The sequence below is a fragment of the Eleutherodactylus coqui genome, chromosome 6 (assembly GCF_035609145.1).
Source record: "Eleutherodactylus coqui strain aEleCoq1 chromosome 6, aEleCoq1.hap1, whole genome shotgun sequence".
NCBI classification, from domain to species: domain Eukaryota; kingdom Metazoa; phylum Chordata; class Amphibia; order Anura; family Eleutherodactylidae; genus Eleutherodactylus; species Eleutherodactylus coqui.
Genome location: NC_089842.1, coordinates 102,691,116 through 102,716,291, shown reverse-complemented (window position 1 = coordinate 102,716,291; position 25,176 = coordinate 102,691,116). Strand labels below are relative to the sequence as shown.

Below are 25,176 nucleotides of genomic sequence, written 5' to 3'. Positions count from 1 at the left end.
CCTAGGATTTAGTTAGCTGAGATAGCATTAAGTAACCATATGGTAAAAGTTTCTTTGCTCACTCATACATAAACTGTTAATTACCTACATATCTGTGTTCCTAAATTAACACTGCATATTTTTGGTAATTCTGTCTGCTGTATCGGACCTTGAAACCTGTGGACCTTGCCACCACCTGTGACACGGGCAAGGTCCTCTAGCCCTCTGTATCACTCCGTAACTCATTTAGTTCATGTTTACTGTACATGTTTTGATCTTATGTAATGTATCCAGATCCCTGTTCTCATAAGTACATCCAACTGGATTAATGTGGCTTTGAAATAAATAAATGAATAATAACTAAAAAAGATTATTTTTCTCCAAGAAACAGCGCCACTCTTGTCCATGGGCTGTGTTTAGTATTGCAGCTCCTTTTGATTCATTTTAATGGGGCCATGCTATAATATCAGACACAAAGGTCCTCTATGGATATATTCAGGATATGCATTTAGCAGCTTCCAAACACATTGTGAACACAGCCTAATTATATCATTTACCTAGATACAGGCTTTACAATAATATTTTTTTATTATTAATGAAACTGGTGAATGTAATGTAAGTAAATGGAAAAAAAAAAAAGAAATGGTAAAAAAATAGAAAATTTTAACAATAATTAAAAAATAATTGGAAAGCAATTGGAAATTGGAATTAAATCAGATTGTTTCAAGCAGAACAGAATTACTTGAACATATTATGAGATATCTGTCAAAACTGGTACAAGGGAAATGTGGAGCCTAGGCCTCATACACAGGAGCGTATGCGTTTTTACGGCTGCCCGCATGCGCCGTAAAATTGCATTAAGGAAGAATGCTACGATCGAGTCCTGAGCTTAATTACCTTTTTTTTGTCCATTCACTCAGGCGTATTGTGGGAATAATACGCTGCAGCGCAGTATTCCATCGGTCGGCAGAAATCATCGGGATGACTTCTAATAGCTTAAATAGAGCAGCTGTCTTCTTTTCTGAGCGCTGGCTGCAGGTAAACTCCCCACCTCCCTTTTTTCAGCTCCCATAGGAGTCTATGGGAGCTTCCAGCCATTTTCAGCAAAAGATAGGTCAAGACCTATCTTTTCACACACTGAAAAATCGGGTGCCGAAAATGGATGTTTTCATTTTGACAACATGACATTAATGCAACCAAAAATCGCTCATGTGTATGAATGCATTGGAATCCAATGCTTCACAGGGTGGCAATTTTCGGGCTGATGTTATTACGCGGCTTAATAGCCATGTAAAAATGCTCATGTGAATAAGGCCTTATGTCGATAGCAAACAATTAGCGTCTTTAACTCGTCAGTGGGAAACAAGAGCTTGCATGTGAGGGGTTACTAGGGGCAATTGCCCCACTTTGCGCTTGCATTAGTTTTCAGAAATCATCATCTCTAGAATCTTCACCAGCGAAAGTTCCCTTCCTCTATATTTGTCTGGACATTGATAAACTTATTTCAGCTGTTTCAAGACTTGAACATATCCAGCAACATCACATTCTCATTAAATTGTAATTTTATTGGAAGCTCTGTGTTTTATACATTAATACTGAGAAAATCCATCATTTTGTTTTGTTTCCTTAGCATTACCACCAGATCAATTCTAGAGAATTTCAGCAAATATCAGCAAAATTTTTGCTGTTTTTAGAGACAGTCTACATAAGTGATGCCCAACATTATTACCACAGTGGGAACCTTAGAACATTTTGCCTTTCTGGCAAATCCTAAGGCTTCCTGCACACGGGCGTTCGTCAAAGTGCCGCAATTTCAATCGCAACGCTTTGCCGGGATTTTGCTTTCACTTTCAGCCACAGCCAACAGCGGAGTTTAGCATGCCTCATCATTGATGAGGTGCGCTAAACGTTCAAAATAGAACAGACTCTGCTCGAAAATAGCGGCACTGGAAAGCGCCGCAATCGAGCGACTGTCTGAGAGGCTCCATTGAAAACAATGGGAGTTTAGGGCTCAGTCAGACGGGCGCATCGGCACCCGTTTTACTGCAGGAAGAAGACGGGCGTACCTCAAGACGGACGTCTCTCTGCAGCGCCGGGAGAAAGAACATGTGACCGTCTTCATTGCCGGTCATGTGTTCTTTCTTCAGCGCTGCGGGGAGTCGTCCGTCTTGAAGTACGGCTGTCTTCTTCCTGCAGGAAGGGCTCAGTCACACGGGCGCATCAGTGCCTGTGTAAGGGTGCCGATGCGCCCGTGTGACTGAGCCCTTATACTGAGATTAGCGCTGCGCGGAAAAAAGCAGCTGTGTGAGGGAGGCTTTAATATACTTATAACCAAAGCTAAATCACAAACCAAGCGCCTCTTTTTTTGAACTAATGTGTCTATTCATTTTGTCAATCTTCTAGCTGTTTGTTTATTTTTTTTAAAAACTTTCCCAATGGTCATATCAGAAGCAATTATCATCTGTATCGACAGCAGGGTGTGTGTTCTTCATGGCAGCAGCAATGAATGGAACCTAACAGACAGACTATTACAATCTTCAGTAAGTAATGGATGACAGCTTTACCCAAGAGACCAAGGAATGACAGGGGAACTGCATACAGATTAATATGTGAATGTATAGCATGCAGTATTTATAGTGAGTCTTGTCTGGGCTTCCTGCAGTACAACAGACAGCTTTCATCAGTCATTAAATTCTACACACTATCAGGGCTCCTGTCCACGACCGTGTTTTCACTGCGTATTACGCATGTGTTGCACGGACACATGATACATGGTGAATGGAGACAAGATGATTATGTAGACACATGCTCTATTTCTCTGTGTACCCACGCAGCGCGAGCCGTTACATTGCGCATGCCTGTGTGCATATGATACAGGGGATTGCGCAGCGAACTCGGCTTCTGCTAGCAGAGGGTATTTTTAAAAAATGGCTAAAATGCTATGTTGAGACCTGCAATGTTTTACGTATATTCCTGTGGGCATGAGCCCAAAAGACGAGACAACTCTGCTGAACCTGTTCCAGTTTACACAATAAGGGCAGAAATACATGGCTGTCTGCGTAATCTATCTTTTCTTGCCCGTAATATTAACGGATGAAAATACAGCTAGTGAAAAAGAAACCATTGAAATCAATGGTTTTGTTTTGTCTCATTATGTGGCCGTGATTATAAAGGATGCATTACGGACAAAATCACGCCCATATAAAGAAGCAGCCAAACAGTAAAGTTGTAAACTTGAGCTGCAAAGAACAGCATATGTTAGCCAATTTTAAGTGTGACAACTGGAATACAGTATTTCAATATTTAAATAGTACCATACATAGTAACATAGTATGCTGAATGAAGACAATGCCCATCCAGTTCAGTCTATTTCCACCCCTCTTGTTGATCCAGAGGAAGGCAAAAAAAAAACGAGGCAGAAGCCAATTTAGCCTATTTGGGGGGAAAAGATTCCTTCCCGACTCCATAATGGCAGTCAGAATAATACCTGGATCAACGTTGGGAAGTTCCTACCTGACTCCAGGACCCGGATCAACAACCCGCTGGTTATTTAATGTCTATATCCTGTAATATCATAGCACTCTAGAAAATGCATCTAGTTCCCTTTTAAACTCATCTATCAATTTTGCCATCACCATGTCCTCAGGTACAGAGTTCCACAGTCTCACTGCTCTCACAGTAAAGAACCCTCTTCTATGTTGGTGATGAAACCTGCTTTCCTCTAGATGTAGCGGATGCCCTCTTGCTACCGTCACAGTCCTCGGAATAAACAGGTCATGGGAGAGATCCTTGTATTGTCCCCTAATGTATTTATACATAGTTATTTGGTCGCCCTTTACCCATCTTTTTCCCAGAGTGAATAATCCCATTCTTGTTAGCCTCTCTGGGTATTCCAGTCCTCCCATTCCGTTTATTAATCTAGTCGCCCTTCTTGAAACCCCTCAAGCACTGCAACATATTTTCTTTGCAGCGGTTTCCAGAACTGCACACAGTATTCCTTGCATGGCTTGACACGTGCCTTATATAGTGGGAGAATAATGTTCTCATTCCCCGCCCCTGTACCTCTTTTAATGCCCAAGACTTTATTTGCTTTTGCAGCTGCTGACTGGCATTGACTGCTCCAGTTAAGTCTACAATCAACTAGTACCCCCAGGTCTTTTTCCATCTCACTTTTTCCTAGCAGTACCCCAGTGAGTGTATATTGGTGACATCCATTTCTCCTGCCCATATGCATGACCTTATCTAGGTCCATTTGCAGCCATATATTGTCCTCCTTTGTATTAATTATCTTGTATAATTTGTATCATCTGCAAATATTGATATTTTACTCTGTAGTCCTTCTATTAGGCCATTGATAAATATATTGAACAGAATGGGGCCCAATATTGAACCCTGTGGCATGCCACTAGCAATGGTGGCCCAGAGTACGAACAATTCAATACTACTCTCAACTTTCTCTCTTCAAGCCAGTTCTTTACTTAGCTACACACATTTTCACCCAATCCAAGCTGTCTCATTTTATATATCAACCTATTATTTAAGTGAGACTTACCGGCTTGTAGTTACCAGGCTTGCTTTTGGACCTCTTTTGTATAATGGAACCCCATTGGCAATGCGCCAATACAGTGGTACAACTGCAGTCTCAACAGAGTTCCTAAATATAAGAAATAGCGGTCTGTTTATCAAGTTACTTAGTTCCCTTAGGTCCCTTGGGTGTATTCCATTTGGACCTGGCGATTTGTTGATTTTAAACCTTTTTAACTGGCTCTGCACATTCTCCAGTGTTAGGCATGCAACATTTATCGGGGAGTTCCTTTTATCCCCCTGCATCTCGTGTGCCATTTCTTTTTCAGTCATGAATACACTTGAGAAAAAAACTATTTCAAAAATTTGTCTTCCCCCCATCGTCTTTTATGATTTCTCCAGCATTATTTGTTAAAGGGCCAGTGCTTTCAATGCAAATCCTTTTACTGATTAAATAATTGAAAAATACTTTTGGGTTATTTTTACTCTCTTTGGCAATCAGTCTCTCTGCCTCCTCTTTGGCAGTTTTGATCTTTTCCTTACATAATTTGTTTATTTTCCTGTATGTTTTTAGCGCTTCTTCACTACCCATATTATATCTGGATAATTTAAATCTCCCATAATAATTACTGCAATGCGGTTTGACCCCTTTTCTATTTGTCTTAATAATAAGCTTTCAGTTTCTTCGGTTATTTTTGGTGGCCTATAGAAAATCCCTTTCAGGATTTTGTTATTTTTCCCTCCCCTTATTTCTACCCACAGAGATTCCATTTGTTCATCTCCTACATTATATCTTCTCGTAGCCTCGGCTTTAAGTAGGATTTAACATATAGGCATACCCCTCCCCCTTTATGGTGGTCTCTTCTAAAGAGATTGTAACCCTGTAAATTCACCTCCCAATCGCAGTCATCATCAAGCCATGTTTCCATTATTCCTACTTTATTGTAATTTTCATCAGACATTCTCACTTCGAGCTCATCCACTTTGACGATCAGATTTTGTGCGTTCGTTGCCATACAATTTATACGGTTGTTGTTATTCTTTATATTTAGTATGCTACTTATGGTCCATTCCCATTACTTGGTCCCAGGTCGCTGTCTACACTGTCTTCCCCCTTATTGCTCTTCCCCGGTCCTTCGTTTAAACACTCCTCCAACCTTTTAGCCATCTTATTCCCCAGCACAGCTGCACAGTCATGTAAAAAAAAAACAAACACTAAACATATAAAAATGTTTATTATAACAATCAGTTTTAATTAATACATCACTTTCTGATGATACATCCTTTCTTTGTAGGAGGTGGATAATCTTCCTCTCTTTGGCAACTAAGATGGAAATTTGCTGGAATAGCATACGATTGCAGTCTTGTAGCCCTACTTTTTAATTCAGGTGACAATGCTCGATCTACACAAGATCATCTAAAGAGGAAATGTAATGTTACACAAATTCACATACATATTCAAATGAGCTGACTCTTGGTATCAGGTCTTCTTTGTTAGGGCTCATGCCCATCGTCGTATGTGTAAAACGTTGCAGGTCTCCACACAGTGTTTTAGGGCTTCTTCGCGTGGGCATGATTTCATTCCATTATGCAGTGAGATCAATGGTTTCATTTTCATTAGCAGTATTCTCGCCCGTTAATACTATGAGCAAGAAAAGATAGGACTTGCTGTATCTTTCCTGCATGTAGTATTAACTACGTGCGGGAAAGATAGGGCAGGACCTATCTCTCCGCAGCTTTATTCAAACTTGAACACTATAGAGCAGAGTTTTGCCCATACTTGTTGAGGGAGGTCTTCCTTTCTATGATATTGATATAATCTAGAGATAATATAGAAAGGGGATATCATAACTGGGCAACCCCTTTAACACCTTTCTGCTAATGGGCATTCCATTACATCCTAATTGAGGTGTTCTTACCACAATTGTATGTAATGGTATGTCCAGTGGATGTACCTCAATAGTGACTGCAGCATCTAAGGCGTTTAACAGATGGAGGAGGCTACCTTTGTCAGTGAATTGGGGCTTTATTATGCAGTTGCAGGGTGCTGATGCATTTCAGTAGCAACTGGGGGCCCCCAGGTCTGCCGAGGCATCTTTTTGTTTAAAAACAGTAAATGAGATTAAAAAGATATAAGGTCCAATTGAAATTCTAACAAACTATAGAAAAATAGAAAACATCATTTAAACGGCATCACATATGGTGTGGAAAAATGTTTTCCACATTCCCCCTAAAGAAATAATATAAGTCAAATAACATATTAAATGTAACCCAAATGGTTAAAAAAAGTTCAACCCGTACCACAAAAAACAAGCTCCTATACAGCATAGTCAAAGGAAAAACTGTAAAAAATTATGGATCTGGGAATGTGGCAACATAAAAATGATTTATTTGCTATAAAGCATACTTTTATTCAGCAAAAGTACAACAGCATAAAACTATGTAAATTTGGTATCTTCGTAAAATGTACCGATCCATAGCATAAAGTTTACATGTCATTTATATTGCATGGCTGTGGCATAGAGAAAAAGGAAAAAAACAATGGCAGAATTGCAGTTGTTTTTTTTAATGAATCAATATATTGTATGTACCACTAAAAACTACAACTTGTCTTATTCAACTTTGAAGAATAAACAAGTCATAGCTCTTGGGATGCATCAATGAGAATATAAGAAATAAAACTCCTTTATACTCCTGAAGGCCCACAATAGGCAAGTCCTTAAAGGGTCACTGCAGCATTCCTACCCTTTTCACCTGATTGTCTATCACATTCTGGAGGTATCTTCTGTGTATTGCAGTCACTTTCATGCAGTACAGCCACCATATTAATAGTAAGATTTTTTAACTTTCAGTTTCAAATCAATTCCATGATGCATCAGCATAGCATTAGTTAGAGGCTGTACCATTTCTGCCTGCTGAGGGGAAGTTTAATTATCATTACCTTCTATAATCACCTAAATAAGCTTCATACCATATGGTTGACTGCTCAGTACAGTTCTTTTTCACAGCAAAATTTGCAGCGTTTTTTTTCTCCAGGGGTCTATGGGACCTGTTAATGTTAAAATCGCAAAATAGCAATTTACCGCGAAAGGCTCTGTGCAGCCGATACGCGTCTGGTTAGAGATGTGTATACCTGGCAATTTTAAATATGACTAAATAAAGGAAGATTACAAATTTTACTCTGCAAGCAAGCGTGAATTAGACTTTTCCCTGCATGGAATTTTTTGTTGTTTAAAGCCCAGGACCGGGGGCAGGTGAACCTGCTTGAGCAAGCAGTGGATCGTGAGATATATGAAGTGAGCAAGCTGATAGCACAGCACACCATATTCAAGTGTTTCATTGGTAGGGTCTATGTAACAAGATTATACAAACTGTAACATTGACTAGAAACTGATAGCATTACCCCAAATACATATAGGTGCAATTGTATCTTGTCTCCATCACAAAAATGGGTGGAGACCTCTCATTGTGCTATGGGAGGTGTAGGGTATGCCCCCAGTTGCTGATTGGCTGTGCCCCATTCTGGACACTGACAGCGGCCGGCAGACGGAAGCATAGCTGGAAGTGGTTTGCTTCCCCGACAGCCTCCCTGCAATGGCCCGTGACAAGGACAGTGGGAAAGCGGGCAGCAGCCCGGACCAAAAAGCAGGCAGACAAAAGTGAGGGAGCGGCGGTGCAGCGCTGCATGGAGAGGAGAAGGCAGAGCGCCGCAGACACTCACAGGTGACTGCGCACGCCCGGAGATGAGAGGACGCTGGGTACTGGAGAGACAAGCGAAGGACACCCAACAATAACAGCACCAGAGCAGGGAGCAGAGGCAACAAAAGCAGAGCTGCGGCAACAATTACAGTGCCGGACCAGGGGGTGCTCCCGCGCCTTAAATGACAGGGGTGCTGCAAGGAGCCGAGATGTGAAGCCAAGCACTGGGATGAGCCAGAAGGACCTGTGTGTGATGGGCTCTCATGTGCGCTGCTGAAGACCACTGCTGTCACTCTCACAATCACTGCTGTCGTCCGCTGTAAACTCGGCCCGTTGCAAGTGATCCTTGCTGAAGCCACAACACCTCACCTCTCAGTGTCCTCTCTGCCACAGTACGAGCCAATCGGCAGCTAGGGGCTGGATAGGGGCGTTCCATCCTGCTAAGGGCTGTCAAACCCCTAACTTCCGGTTTCAAAAAGGTACACCAGTACTGTATATCTGAGCTGGTAAGGTTTGAGACCTCATGACCATCTAAGGGAAAAGAGGCCAGGAGTTTCAGATACAAAGGAATAACTAACCAAGATAGCGCTGACTCACCTATATATACTGGGGAATAGATAAATAATGAATAGAAAAAAAAACACCAGAGTGGCTCTTCAAGGGGTTAAAAGAATGTATGCTGTGAGTTAATTATCATGACACTGACTGCATATTAATGAGGCTTTTTGATTTAGTCACCTACATCAGAGGGTAAATTTATTATAAAAACACCACCTTTCACGGTTTGGTCTAATAGGAACATTACACTGAATTTACATGAATATTTATCATAATATTCAACAGATTAAAAGAAAGATCAAGAGGAATCATGAAAGTTACCAGAAGTTACTGAATCTTTAAAATACAATTTGCTGGCTCTGTGAACCACAGTTTCCTTTTATTATTTTTACATAATATACCAGTAAGATTTTATTTCACTAAAACGGCATTAATTAACATTTAAATCATTTTTAAACCTGAAGCTGAAAGAGCTGCATGCAAGTAAACAAAAAAATTAAAGCCTTTAAAAAAAATCTAGAATTACTTAGAATCTGAAAGTAACAACCTCAAACTACAATTTGCCACTAGGAGTGCACTTTTAGTAGTAGATACTACTATGACTACTACTAAAAGTAATAATAGCAACATTTTTTGGATTGATCACCAAGACTTAAAGGGATTGTCCTGCTTCTATAACAGATGACCTATCCTTAGTTCAATTCACTTCAATGGGACTCATCCTCTAGTACCACACCAGGCCACTGTACGGTGTATGGAGCTGTCTGCTTCCATCAACACAGCAGGGGAATATCTGCTCAGTGGGCAGTCCTGGGTGGTAGACTGTTCAAATGTTAGAAATGGGACAAACTCTTTATAGGGAGTCTGTCAGCAGTTTTGACCCTGCAAAACAACTGATTGCGCTAGATAGGATACTTGAAAAGCTTTTTAAACATACCTATGCATTGTCTGAAAAGCATCATGATTGAGAAAGTGAAGTTTTAATCCAGTGTGTGCCACTATCCCAAGTGTTCTTTGGGTATTCCCTGATAGGGAAGTGCTCTTGGCCCTTTGCTGAAAGGTCTCCATAATACCTCCTCTTTACTAAAGTAACAGCTGCAGTGATCCCCTTGGTGGACACTACAGACAATGGAAGGCACTTATAATGGCATATGTGGCCCACAGACTCCCATGTTCAAAAAAAAGTTATGTGCCATACACTTTTTTATAGCTACACTTTTCTATATTGTTAAAAAAGATTTACCATTGTATACCTGCCTGACGGAGTTCAAAATGACAAGCTTTTGTCTTATGTTGGGTGAATGGAGTCTTATAGATACATTTGACTTACTCCCCAAATATTGAGTTCAAAAACGGATAGCTGTACAGCCAGTGGTTGGAAGCGCCATTGAGAAGAAAGTTAGAAGAGATTGCAGTGCCAAACCTGTGCTGTGGCCCCTTCATTCTCAGGGATGATGAGTGTCCTGACAATTAGACTTCCATTGAAAAAAAAAATTTTGGTATAATGATATACCAGACACTTTTGTGATTGGAAACATCTTCTTATTGCCTTGCATATAAAACAAACATGACTCAAATCAGAAGGTTTCCACTTGGAGGTTCGGCCAGGACTGCAGGGACTTAACCCATGGACAATAGGTGATGATAATTAAGGTTGACATTTCTCTGCATCCTGTGCTACATAAACTGATCAGTTGGAATATACAGTAAAATGTATACATTCAAGGAACATGTAGACCTTAATGTACTTGCTTCATTTGCAGAGAACCCTCAATGTGTCATCTATCAAAAGATTTTACAGTATGAACAACCTAAGACTCATCTATCCACTCTGCAGACACTAGAGTTTTAGGACAGTGATTAATTAATATATTTTATCTGGTCACCATAAAATATAACAGTAGAACAAGTTATGGTGGTGAGGGTCATTATTGGTGAAGAACTGAAGATCCCATTGTTAGGGCAATAAATATGAATCTATTTTGTATCCACCTTCCATCTTGTATGCCTCTGCCTCTGTCATATCATTGTCATTTTCCTTTAACAATAATTTTGCAGATATGCACTAACAGTTCAAAAGGCCTTGATTGAACAGAATGTGCTATGCTTGGGAGAGAAAAAATCCAGACTGATGGTTTCATGTCAGCACAACTTGTTCTGCGGCAAGGACCTGTATTTTATTGGTTATACATTTTGTTTTGAGAAATCTATTACATATAGTTCCAATCCGCTTGAGGGGTTTGCCTGACAACTAAAATGTTAATATTTTGTTTAGTTTTACTAACCAATGATAATAATAAATTATAATTATTAGAAGTGAGGCATGTTCTAGCCTCATAGCAAATGTCTTTTCTATACATGGTGCTGTTTGTTAATGGAATAAACAGATGACTTCAGATCAGATCTAAAGCGTGTATGGTCTGCAAATTGCTTTGAGCTCGAATATAAACAATTAATTTGGAAACCTAAATACATAGCTTTTAGCTATCTTTATTGCTACACTAACACCATTATCACCAATATTTTAATGTGGTTCCATTGACCAGTGCACTCCCTGGGATAACTAGACTAATAAGGAAAATTAAATTCCCCATGACTCACTCACTCAGGTAGCGTCTGGAATAGAGAAACCATTTACAATGCAGTCTGGGATTGGAAAGAGAAGAAGGGATGTCACCTATGGTTATAGGTTGGTGGTTATGATGAAAGTTCTTCTTCACTCTCCATTGACATGGATACATTTTAGGGTGTTGAAGACTGAACAGGGGGCCCTGAAGAATCACTACGTAGGATAAACTTAAGAGTGGAGCAGAACAATATTCTTTGTGTATGTTGCTATTATTTGTATTACTTAGGAACTGAATGGCATCATTAATTATCTGACAACTAAATTGCCTGCCCCCCTCTTCTTTTTCCTGATGCATACTAGTTACTACTTGTATTTGTTTCTTCATTGAACTTTTATGTACTTCCTTGTCTATGCACAGTACTGTATAATTTCCAGTACTGTGCAATTTGTCCACGTTGCAAGGGAACCCAACTCATCACCCCCCTCTTAACCATGGTGACTTAATGGGATCAAAACTCACAGGGTCATAATTAGGCACTGTGCGTTTTCCTGTCAGGTAAATTCACACAATCCCTATGAACATTTATATATATACATACACCTCTAGTCTTCGGTTACCAGAAAATAATATTTATGGAGTATTGTGTTCTTCTAGTTACAGGATGAAGTATCTGCTTAAGGGTGGTCTCACACTAAATGATTTGAATTGCGGATTCTGCCATCGCCGTCCACAGATATGATACGCGGTAATACGCGGGCATTAAAATGCATTGACTTTCACCATTTCGCTCACACTTGCGGGTAGGAATTACGGATTCTGCAAGAGGAAGAAAAATCGCAGCATGCTCTATTTTACCATGGATTCCATGCGTATGAGCTCCATTGAGCTCTATGAATGCGTTCGATCTGCTGTACATATGCAATTACATTGCTCATGGGCTTGCAGTCGTGCACACGTTGCTAGGAGACCAGATACAAATGGAATAAAGAAAACAGAAATTTGTGGGCAGCCAATGCAGGACAGTCTGGGGAGCAACACACCATCCAGACTGCTGTCTGCAACCTCTGCTTATTCTTCCACCACAAGAATAAGTGTTTGTTAAAGTGCTTTATACTACTTTCAAAAAAAGTAGTATAAAACCAGCCAAGCATATAGAGCAGTTTTCCATTCTGGAGGCTCCCAGAACAGCTCTCACCACGACAGCACAAGAGAATGTTGCTTGGGAGATAGAAGAATGTTTCCAGGGGTTTGGGCAACTTTCTGATGTCATTCACTACTTACGTTCATTCTTCCGCGCAGATGATACACCGTCATAGCTGAACATCTGAGCGTAAAACCGCACGTATACGCCATTTGCTTTTGTGATCATACGCAGGTCTCCCGCTGCGGATATCCACTCATGGAATCTGACCCATATGTTTAAGCCCGGCCTGCATCCTTTAACACTGGGCAGTACATTACAATTTGTTCATTTCTAAATTCTAGTAAAACTGACTGTTAGGTATATTGTCAATGCATGAAAAATGATTGCAATAATTGGTATAAGTGATATATTATAAATCACTTGTATCAATTGCCTTTACAGTGCATTACTACTGCCTAGTACACCGCTGCTACAGGAGGCCAGAATGTTATCATTTATTTCTACATCTATATAGTGGATTGGAAACTCTGTAAATGAATAACAGGGGTAAAAATAGTAAAGAGATACAGGCCTCTCTTATATGACTATATGGTCACTGTGTATTACGCACGCAGTTTTTGTGCATGTAATACGCAGTACCAATTTCCCATAGACTTTAACTGTGCCTCTTAAACACAGCCGGGAGAAATAAAGTGTTAAAAAAAAATCACATCATGCACTTTTTTGGCACATCATACACATGCATACATGCCAATACAGCGTGTGGGTATGTTGGCGTGCAGCAAGTATGCATGTCATCACACAGCAACTCACACCGGTGTAAGAGAGGCCTTAGTAAGAAATAAATCATTACAGAATGACTGACCTATTTAGATTAAAAAAGCAATATGGTGCTCAAGGATGGACATTCCCTTTAAGTTCACATTGCTTGCTATAACTTTATGCTACTAACTTTTTCTGTGCATAGCATACTAACGATCAGATTATAGAAACAAAACATTTCTATATCTTATGTTGTCAACACCTGCAGTCATATGAATGAAGCAGTGCAGAGATCAAATCTACCTAATGGTCTGTAAAAGTATTTTCCCTCCATAACAGCTTCCATTATGCAGAGCTGCACAGAGAGCATTTTCTTGTTCTAACCCTAGGCGATCAACGTACTTAGTAAATAAACATTGCATATGCTACATGTATTATATATTAACATTTTGCTTACATGCCGGGAGACTTTGATATTCAAAATTGCTGCATCTAAAGTCTAAACCAAACATGGATCCAGCTGACAATGGATGGGTAGAATACCATTAACACATGTTGGTCGCTTGCCCTGTTCTGATGCAATTTTCGGATGGGTGCTCCATCATGATACCATGGATACCGCCTTAGTCCTATACATACTAGTGTTATCACTGCCATTGATAATGACAGCTATGCAAGATCCAGAGTATCCCACCTGACCCTACTGACTTTATGGGATGTGTCTGGATTCTGTTAGGCTCAGCTGCTGACTGCCTGTTTATTAAAAATGCGGAAAAAGCCGATACAATCCTGTAGACATTGGACTGTACTATATGACTGTACAGAGTAATGGACTCTGCAAACAGAAGTCACAGAGGGTTTATTATTGCCTATACCTCACTATCACTGAATATAATGCTGTTATTGCATTAGTTCCAGAGATCACATGACAAATCACTTGTACGCTAGTAGGGGCTATGGATGATGGGTCTTAGTGGGCCCATAACAACTTTATTATATGAGTAGAGAGGTTGAATTTCACCCTGTAAAAGGGAACTAAATATCAGCCCAAGATAAAAAGAAAAAAACATAACTATAGAAAATGTAAAATAAGCTGTTCCCTTAAGGCTTCTTATGACTCTTTGAGGGACACACATTATTAAGAAAATATATTAAAAAGAATACTGTAAACATAAAAAGTTACAAATAGTGGAAAAACAAACTAAAACAGATGATACAACCATTAGCTGAAATCACAAGGGTAGCTCTACTTCCGACAACCTACAGCTATGCATCCCTTATCTCAATGACCGCAACAGAAAAGGAAACCCATTATACAACTTTATTTTAGCACAGCTTTACACTATTTAAATGATAAAAGAAAAAATAAATAAAACAGACGGTTTTTGTTAAAGCAGGAGATTGTACATTTCCCCTAAAAAGAAAATATAATAAAAATGGCACAAAATATGGTTCAATTTATTACAATGAAATAAAAGGTAACCTAATAAGAAAAAAGCTATAGTTGTTGTCAAATTCACATGTACTACAAGGATTTCAACTGGGCAAGAAAAATGAAAAAAAGCACATACAAGATTGGGCAAAGCAGCAGCACATGTGAAAAAGACTTGGGTATACTAATAGATCATAGACTGAACATGAGTCAACAATGTGATGCAGCAGCCAAAAAGGCAAACACAATTCTGGGATGTATTAAGAGAAGCATAGAGTCTAGATCACATGAGGTAATTATCCCCCTCTACTCTTCCTTAGTCAGACCTCATCTAGAATACTGTGTCCAGTTCTGGGCACCCCACTTTAAAAAAGTCATATACAAACTGGAGCAAGTTCAGAGAAGAGTAACCAAGATGGTGAGCGGTCTGCAAATCATGTCCTATGAGGAACGGTTAAAGGATTTGGGAATGTTAACTTCCAAAAAAAGAAGGCTGAAAGGAGACTTAATAGCTGTCTACAAATATCTTAAGGGCTGTCACAGTGCAGAGGGATCAGCCCTATTCGCATTTGTTCAAGGAAAGACTAGAAGCAATGGGATGAAACTGAAAGGGAGGAGACACAAGTTAGATATTAGAAAAAACTTTCTGACAGGGAGGGTGATAATGAGAGGAACAGGTTGCCACGGGAGGTGGTGAGTTCTCCTTCAATGGAAGTCTTCAAATAAAGGCTGGACAAATATCTGTCTGGGATGATTTAGTGAATCCTGCACTGGGCAGGGGGTTGGACCCGATGACCCTGGAGGTCCCTTCCAACTCTACCAGTCTATGATTCTATGTGTCTGATGGGGGAAAACACCTAGAAGTGGTTAATTATTAGGAATGTCCGAACCTTACTAACATAATCACTTTAGATGTCAGGTGTCCCTCAAGATCAGAACTCTCATAATCTGCTGCTGCTATCAATTATAAGAACCCTTGATTGAGACTACTTGACATTTTTCATTCCTCCTAGCACCTGTGGAATACTACAGGTTATACAGCATGTTATCACGTTGAGCTGAGTTACATGACAAACTCGTCTTTGCTATGTCTATAAAATGATTTACTTTTTGCAGTAGAAGTCATTTCCGAGTGCGTTGTAGAACTTTATAGCTAAAATTGAGCAAAATTTTTGAAAAATCAGTGGTTATGACATATTTCATCTACCGCCTGTTCTATTAAAACTAAACAATGTGTTCTATCGATTAGATTGCAGGTTTTCCATTATGCAGGCGGTAAACGTGATCTGTTGAGTACACAACAAACCCAATAATCAAGTATAAAACTAAGGACAGTGAGCTTGTGTGAACAGTGTTCTCTCCACGAGTCCAGTAACTACAAGGCCTGAAGCAGAATCAAATCAAGAGCAAATCCCAAAGGACACCAAGAATATAAAATGCATACACAGGTTATAGGTTAGTAAATACAAACTGATCCCGGAGAGCTGAGATTGTATTTTGGCACAATATCATTTTTATATCACAAGATACAATCTATGGTTTTACATAGGACTGCAGGTGATCCGTAACCTCCTTATTAAGAGTTATTAGTACTTAAAGTTATTATTAAGCATTAACCAAAAATAGTGTGAACACTGAAATACTATTTGTCATAAAGGTTTAATGTTTAATGAATAATGAATGACCCGTATTATCTTCTATGTGACAGTAAATTTTCCTTTAGGCATAGATGATAATGAATGTAATAAAATAACTAAGCAATCTTTCTTAGGGTGGCTTTTCATAGGACAACTATTGGCTGAAAAATCACTCAAGCTAGCGATTTTCAGCAATAGGGTATTGAGCAGGAAATCGTTCAGTAGTCGCTAGTCACTTTGTATCAGCTCACTTAGCAACTGGTGAGCGAGTCCTTACTCAATGTAAACCGGCAGTCAGTCATCTTTGAAAGACTGCCTGATCACAGGGAACAGAAGTGGGCAACTGGAAGATATCTTCCGCGGAGGCTGTCTACATTCACTCCAGTAGTAAAGCATAGGAGTAGAAATGAGCGAGCACCCAAATGCTCGGGTCCGCGTTATTCGAGTCGAGCTTTTCGTAAAATTTGAGAGCTCTACTTGAGTCTCCCATTGACTACAATGGGAGACTCACGCATTTTTGTATGTGGGATACCGGGTCTCGAGCTTTTTTGAAATTTTTTCTTGGTTAGTGTGTTCTCTCTCTCTCTCTCTCTCTCTCTCTCCCCTGCCTGCCAGACAAAAAATTTGCCAATAACGCGCGCTGCGACGGGGAGGGCCAAAACAGGCACGTCAGAGCGGGAAGGAGCCAAAAACTGGGGTGGGGTCGAACACGATTTGATGCTCGTTCAAGTAAAGAGCACCATCGAGTACGCTAATACTCGAACGAGCATCAAGCTCGACAGAGTATGTTCGCTCAACTCTACATAGGAGTGATAAGTCATTGGAATGACCGTTGCACACTTAAGTTGTCCTGTGTAAAGCCACCCTTAGACTCCTTCACACCAGTGTATGCGTATTTGCACACACCTGAGTACTTTGTATTTCTACAATGATTTTTGCATACACATTGGAGTATTTTGCAGTACTTTTTTTCTGCGTGAAAGGCATGTTCGTTTGCACACGTCAAACAAAGACTCACCAATTGAAATGGCTAATTAGTCTAATGAGTTCCAGATGTGTTCTTTCTCCTGTGCAATTACGCAGCGTTTCACCCATCTATCAGCGGATTTTTTTGGACTCGTGCATCCCCACTGACTTCTATGAGGATTTTAGTGTCCATGTTTTTTTGCACACGTGTGAACGAACCCATTGAAATCAAAGGGTTCTATTCTCTGCGTATTGCGTGCACAAATATACCCGTGTGAAGGGGGCTTTAGAGTGACTATAATTTAATGAGTATTCCCCTTTACATCTTAAATCACTGGGAAAGTATTTCATTGTTTTCCCATTTCAATTTTTAATTTTTGCTGTAAAAAGCATAAATTGTCTTAGAATGGCTCATACCCGTGTTTTGCACAAAACTCTAATTGCATTTAAGCAAACTTAATAACAGAGAAGTATAATGAGTATTCCTTTGTAAATCTTAAAGGAAAAGGTAGCAATTTCTTGTTGTTCCATTTTGCCTCTTCCTTTCATTAAAAACTTAAGTGAAATACTTTTTGTGTAGACATGATTATAGAATGATGTTCTATATTCAATTAAGGCACAACTCCAAAAAAGAACACTTCACCAGAGTAAATTGCTGCTGCAATAAAGCACTTATCAGAATCTTCAGAAGCAATAGCAATACAACTTTCCTGCGTCTTTAGCAATTATAAATGTCTCTACCTTATCGTCTTGTGCCAGTCAGCAGTGACCTAAGGCATGTCTCCTAGTGACAGGGTGAGATGTGATGACATATTGTCAGGACTAAGCACGAAGTGGGAGACATCCCAGTTGGTGCTTCTGCTGAATCGGCAGCTTCTACCATGCTCAACAAGATGATGCTGGAGATTAAAAATAAGAAAGGACTTTAATGCAGTTGAGTCCCGTGCATTGTAAGTGTTATTGAAACTTTATTGAAGGGCATAGAATGTTATGCAGAACAGATTGATTATATGCTGCAATAGTATCAGAGGGTCCAGGAATTCATCAGGTTTGTCCATCCTCATATTGGGCGAAACAGAATATTAAAGCATTGGTTTTAGGGGAAGAAACAGCTTTTTTAATTTTTTCAAAAACAGCACCACTACGGCACTCATGTAGATGAGACTAAGCTGCAATGTGAGACACAGACTATGTACAAGAATGGTGCTGTTTCTGCATTATTTTCTAACCATATATTGTTGCATGAGGTTATTAGGAATCTCAAACTGTCATTTTTAATGGGGTAATAAAGTACCGAAGGATTGGGTCAGCATTAGGAAGAGGAAATCCCATCTAGGATCCAGTCTTGCATCAGGTAAAAGAAGAACTTTACAATCTCCTGGGATGTCCACTCAGATCTACACTGGCAATAGCATCATGTGGGAGTCATTAATATTTGGTTCTTCAATATCCTTGGTGTTAAACAATGGCCACTTTTGAGGTAGTGAGAATGCCAATACTGGACTGGTAGAGATTGTGAAACAGGTCTATAGGTAGATAAAGGTTAAGTCCCCTGCATGACTGACTCTTTGGGTAATGTCACATTGTAACATTTTCTAGGCAGACTGTTTTTGTAGGGTGGTTTGCCATAGCCTTCCCCAGTCATCTCCCACCCACTCCCCGCTGCAACTCCCCACTCACTCACGGCGCCCCCCCAAATCTTTTCGCCCAAGTACAGAAGTACTCGAAAATCACGGCGCTCGGGCGAAAAAGGGGCGTGGCCGAGTATGCTCGCTCATCTCTAGTCAAAATCTATTTTATGCCCATGGACAAAGATTATATTGAGCCGTACTATGTGGATCCTGCTCTTCTGCTTTGGTCTTCTATTATGGAGATAGTTATGGTTGGATACATTCTTGTTCTGATATTGATTGAAAAGATCATTTTTTAAGAATTACAGAAAAGCAGAGTCTATAATATTTATCCTTTCAACCAATATACTATACAAGGAATGTCTTAACCTTAATGAGATGTGTTTGAAGGGTTCATGGGACGTGTTAATGAAGCCATGTTAGAAGACCAGTTTATAAGCATTATCAAGTTGTAATCTGGGTTTCCTCTATAGTTACAATCACCTGCCCTTTGTATTATTAGTTCCATGTAATATCATGATCTGTGACATGGATACACCATGAAAAGTCAATTGTCAGGCCTGTTCTTGCATATTGTATGAAGCAACCTTATATCTAGAAGGACCTAAAAAGGTGCTCACACTTTTTCTGTACACACTTACATGTTCATTTCTAGATTTACCGTGTAAGGGTACATTCACACGTAGCAGAAAATGGTGTGGATTTTCTGCAGAGAGAAATGCACATCGCAATCCGCATTAAAAAAATGACAAAAAAATGGATCAAAATCTGTGCCATTGGTGTGGACTTAGATACGTTTTTAATGCAGACCCACAGCAGAGTTAATCCCTGCAATTGAAGGGGTGAAATCTGCTGCAGATCCACATCAAAAATGGTGTCATGGTTTGCACCAATGACACAGATTTTGTCGCTTTTGATGCAGAGTTTGGTGCAGATTTTCTGTTATGTGTGAATGTACCCTAACGAACCATTTAAATTAAAGGAGTTGACTGGTTTAGAAAATCCAGCTTCAAATACTGTATTAGGGCATCCTGGGCTAATAGTAGGGTGTCTTTCTTTCAAGGCCTTTATCTGTTACCCTCAGAAGAGAACATCTTCTGTACTGCAAATATGAATTTCTCACTCTGAAGAATCTAGCCAACTGAGTTCAAGGGGAATTGTGTAATACTTCTGTTTTCCTGTGGGAGTGCTCCAGGAGAATTGAACATGTGCTGCCAGGTTCCACCAAAGACTGCAGCTGACCTTTGGGAGGTATAAGCAGCAGAACACCCATTAAGGGACCCTCCAAGCAAGATAGATTTACCAAGCTGGACAACTCCAGTAAAAGTCATTTCAGGTTGATCGAGCTGTAGCCCAAATTAGAAGACCACCAGGTCAAGCCCACAGCGATGACCAAGCTGAATGTCTATAGACTTGTGACCACAGTGGTCCCTAGTAATAGTTCAGCCCATTAACGAGGCCATTGCTAGACTGTTGCATCTCCACCAGCTCATCTAATAGATATTTTACAGTGAAGATAGCCATCAGTCTTCAGTGCCATAGACTGCTGCATTAAGTTCACTGTTTTTGTAATACTGTGCTGTGGAGAAGGGGGAGGATTAGACAGCAAGAAAATAACTGTCTCCATAATGATGGTTTTGTTGACAGTCGTATATCTCAGAGGAAGAACAATACTACGGTATATAAACACTTCACAGATGAGTTAATTATGACAACCTACAAGTGTCAATATTCCCACTTCTTTTTTTAAATTGTGATGTAGATATTTTTTAAAGGTTACGAAATGATATTACACACCTGTCATTGTGCCATTTTAAACCTTTATGCTTCATTCCGTCAAACCCTGAACAACACGTAACCCAACACATAGAGACCTATTAGTAATTGCGCAAGCAGTAATTGTTTTTCTCCAGATATTTCAAATATGAGAGACTTTACATGAAACTGTCTGCAATATACGAATTGAGATGTAATATGAAATTTCACAAGACAAGTAGCAGAAGACTGAGAAGTGAAAAGCAACTGGGAAATGTAAAATATTCTAAGAGATGGAACTGGATTGTGTTACCATTTCATCAAGTGTGCCCAAGTATCCAATAATCTAGAAGCTATAATAATTAATAATCTGGTACCTACTATGAATTACTGATGCCAGATTAAAGGAATTTTCTGACATAAACATATATATAAGTATACGTGTGTATATATATATATATATATATATATATATATTCCGTGTCTCCATGTATATAGCGCATTTTATACAATGTATGCACAAATGTAGCGAATGTTTACTTGAGACCACGTTACATAAAAATTCCAGCAAACTTTAACTTGGCCTTTTCCGTGTTAGGTGTCAATTTAAAGTTTGCTACAACTGCGCTTCACATATGTTTTACAATTCCTATGATTTATCCAATATGTCAGGTATCAAACTACTTTGGCACTTCTTGCTGGCATAGAACTACAATATCATCTGGAATTTCTAGCTACTAGGAGAGAAAGACTGTGACCGCAGCATATTTCATGTAAGCATTTCACTTTGGGCTCTCTTTCTGGGGTAAATGTTACATACTGTGCTTTTCTTTTAAAATCCAATAATCTTGGATATTAGATAGTCCATCAACTGTAACAGGCAGATTAAAAGAATTTTATTTGATTATAAATTACTGTGCTGGTATAGTTAAAAAAGTTGTGTGTTATAAATAAATCGGGGTCTGTTTAAAATATGATAGATAGATAGATAGATAGATAGATAGATAGATAGATAGATAGATAGATAGATAGATAGATAGATAGATAGATAGATAGATAGATAGATAGATATGAGATGGATAGATAGATATGAGATAGGTAGATAGATAGATAGATAGATAGATAGATAGATAGATAGATAGATAGATAGATAGACAGGGAGATAGATATGAGATAAATAGATGGATAGATAGATAGACATGAGATAGATAGATAGATAGATAGATAGATAGATAGATAGATAGATATGAGATAGATAGATAGATAGATAGATAGATAGATAGATAGATAGATAGATAGATATGGCATAGAAAGAAACAGATAGATATGGCACATACAGAAATAGACAGATATATATGAGATAGATAGATAGATAGATAGATAGATAGATAGATAGATAGATAGATATGGAATAGATAGATAGATAGATAGATAAATAGATATTAGATAGATAGATAGATAGATAGATAGATAGATAGATAGATAGATAGATAGATAGATAGGTCTCTGTTCTGTTATAGACAGACATCTCTCCCAGGTTTGCTGTAATACCCGATTTCAGTGACTTATGGAAAAATCATTACTTAAGTACCAGACTGTTAATAACAGAATTATATGCAGACAATTTCCAGGTTATCTTTCCTTCCTCCACCATATTTATCCCCAAACTGATGTTTTTTTTATTTCAAATCTTACAAAAAATGTATCAAATTCTATGAACTTCATATGTAAAAGGAAACCTACAGTATGTCCAAAGGAATTATCCAACAACTCTACCTGAATCTTCTTCATGGATCCCACATTGTTATGTATCTGTTGCTGTCCACTCTAATTGCCTCAGTTCACTGAATACAGTGATGTTTAGAGGACAACAGTCATTTACTTTGGCAGTTGTACTTTTTGTAAAAGCATTTGTTCCCCTATTAGGTGGCACACAACAGAAATGGTTTCAAATTAACATATATATACAGAATAGGGAAAAACTGAACACCAAAGAAAATTTAGATACTGGGATCAGATTTTTTTCCTGGAGTCTAGTGCACCCTAGTGGCGACAAGAGGGATATCATGTTTGTTTCAATTCTGGAAACACTATCGAAAATACATAACATTTACCTATTCTTAACCTCCATGGATTACAAATATCACACTCTGTTTATAAAGTGAAGACTTGTGTATGGTCAGTGCATGAGCAATATCATAGCAACTCCCCAAAGCATCATATGCATAGCTATGGTTAAAACTTTACATTGAAATTGCAATGCACAACCTATTACAGCACCTAGGCACTTCTCCAGACATAATGAACATTTATAAACCTACTGTATATTCCCAATATGTATTCACCAAGGCTTCAAAGCAAATGCAATGTCCTAGAAATAACCTGCTTAATCAATCCTAATTATTATACTACATGATAAAGGAAGACAAAAATCAACGTGCTTATTGTACAACTGTTCTCTAGGTCTATATATATGGTACATTACAGCATGCAGACAGGGGTACTGATGTATGCCACAGGTACTGTGTGTCCTGTATGTTCCCCACAGCTCATGTGACCTTGACAGAACATTACATTATATGAGTGAAGGTGTAGTCAATATATAATAACCAATTTATCATAGGATATTATAGGGATATGACAATCATATTATATTCTGTCCAAGTTCTCTATATGTCAGAGGTCAATGCAACTTAACTCAATGCCTGTTGTCTATAGCATCCTTAATGGTACAAGTACACTACTGTACTAATAATATTTACTAGCCAAATCACGTTCTGTATAAACCCTGAGAGGGGTAAGGCAACTTGCATTCCGTACTGAAAAGGTTAACCATCACCCATTAACATTGTATTTGCAATAATGTTGAATATAGAGCAATCCTAATCTCTTGCAGACATCATTCAGTGCTTTGCAAAAGTCTACACCCCCTCCCCTTTTTGCATTACATAATATAATGTAGATTCATCTTTGGCAAAGATTTTTTTTTTCTTACCTGATTCCTAAAAGCTGTTTAATCCACATGGTCACGTTTAAATGGATCAGATCTTCATGCACTTATCCATCTGTGCTGCTTCCAGAATAGGATGTGATTGTAGCAGATAAAAAAATGACAATTCACTTTCTATCTATGTAAAATATGTACAAAAAAGCAGTGATATTCCTTAGAGATGCGGTAGATAGGAGCTTGGTTTAACTGATGGTATACAGAGAAGTAGCAGCTGCTTCCATAAAGGACATTCCTGCATAGAAAGCTTATGGGGACATGATAAAATCTTGTTTAGAGAAGGGCAGGGTGGTAAGGAGAAATTTTGGCAGCAGGCATGAGATATGAAGTCTTCTCATGAGGTCTTGCACATGTCCACATCTAGAGAGGCAGCATTTAATGCCACAGAGATGCCAGGAGAAGGATGACAAGCTGAGTTCCAGTAACAGCAAGTTCTGGAGACGCACAGCCTGGTCCTGATGATGATAATGAGGATGATGGTGGTGGTTGTACAAATCTTGCATCCACTTCCTTAGAGGGGTCTCATATTTTGGGCTGCAAAAGAGAAGAAGAAGAGGAGAGAATGGGTGGAAAGCATTGTACTGAGCCACACAGAGCAAGCACTGAGAGCAAGATGCCAGCTTTACCAGTGGTAGGCGCTGGCTGGTAATAGTGGTTTTCAAGGTAAGTGATAAATACCCGGCTTCTAAGTTGAAGAGTCCATGCAAGGTCCCAGTCTATTATCATACATAGATCAGAAATCTCCAGCAGCAGCAGCAGGGACCAAGCACTGTGCTGTCTTCTGCCTTGCAAATCTCTATGCCAGTGAATTACAATTTGGTCTCTGCTGTCTGGAACAGGCAACGCATGCACAGTTAACCCTTTCTCTTCCACAATGGATCATGTTGCATTCTTATCACTGTATTGTATGAAGAGCTTGCACCCTGGCAGCTCTTTTTAATGTCCCTGTGAGATCCCATTGCCCTCACCTGATCACAATGTCTGCTGGTCTACCGTTAAAGTGACCTCCCTACTTTCACCTGATTGCTACATTGTAGTCCCCCCAGCTCTGACCCTTATCTCCTCCCTGACTTCTGTGGCCAATCCCCTATCTCTAATAATGTAGTCTTGTAATGCCCCCATACAGCAGGAGTCGCACCTTTTCCTGCTCTCTTGGATTTTCTGACATTTTTCTCTTAGCCTTCTGTTAGTAAATGCATTCAGCACATTTTACAGACTTTAACCCACAGCCTTGCCAATTTAGACTGGCTGTACTGTTTCACTGGTGCTAAAGGAGAGATCTTATACAGCAACTTCGATGGCAGGTGGCATTCTGAAGGTAATTTATTATTATTACTATCCGGTATTTATATAGCACCAAGGGTGATTCTAGTCTTTTGCTGCCTAAGGCAAAAGTGAAATGCCTCCCACCCTCCCTAAATTGGTGATGAAACTCTATAAATCTGCAAACTGTTGTAACCTGCAATAAGGCGAATTCGCTCTTTGCCTCGTGGATATTGTGCTCAGGCATAT

The 25,176-nt window shown here is 39.2% G+C and overlaps 1 protein-coding gene across 1 annotated transcript in view; it reads right to left on the bottom strand.

The window, feature by feature from the left end:
* Nucleotides 1-23,681, bottom strand: part of AJAP1 (adherens junctions associated protein 1) — a 258,119-nt gene extending 234,438 nt beyond the window's left edge. Inside the window, exon 1 of the mRNA XM_066605696.1 lies at nucleotides 23,653-23,681. Coding sequence (XP_066461793.1) covers nucleotides 23,653-23,681 — 29 coding nt within the window. The remainder of the gene's footprint in view (nucleotides 1-23,652) is intronic.
* Between the last annotated feature and the right edge of the window lie 1,495 nt (nucleotides 23,682-25,176).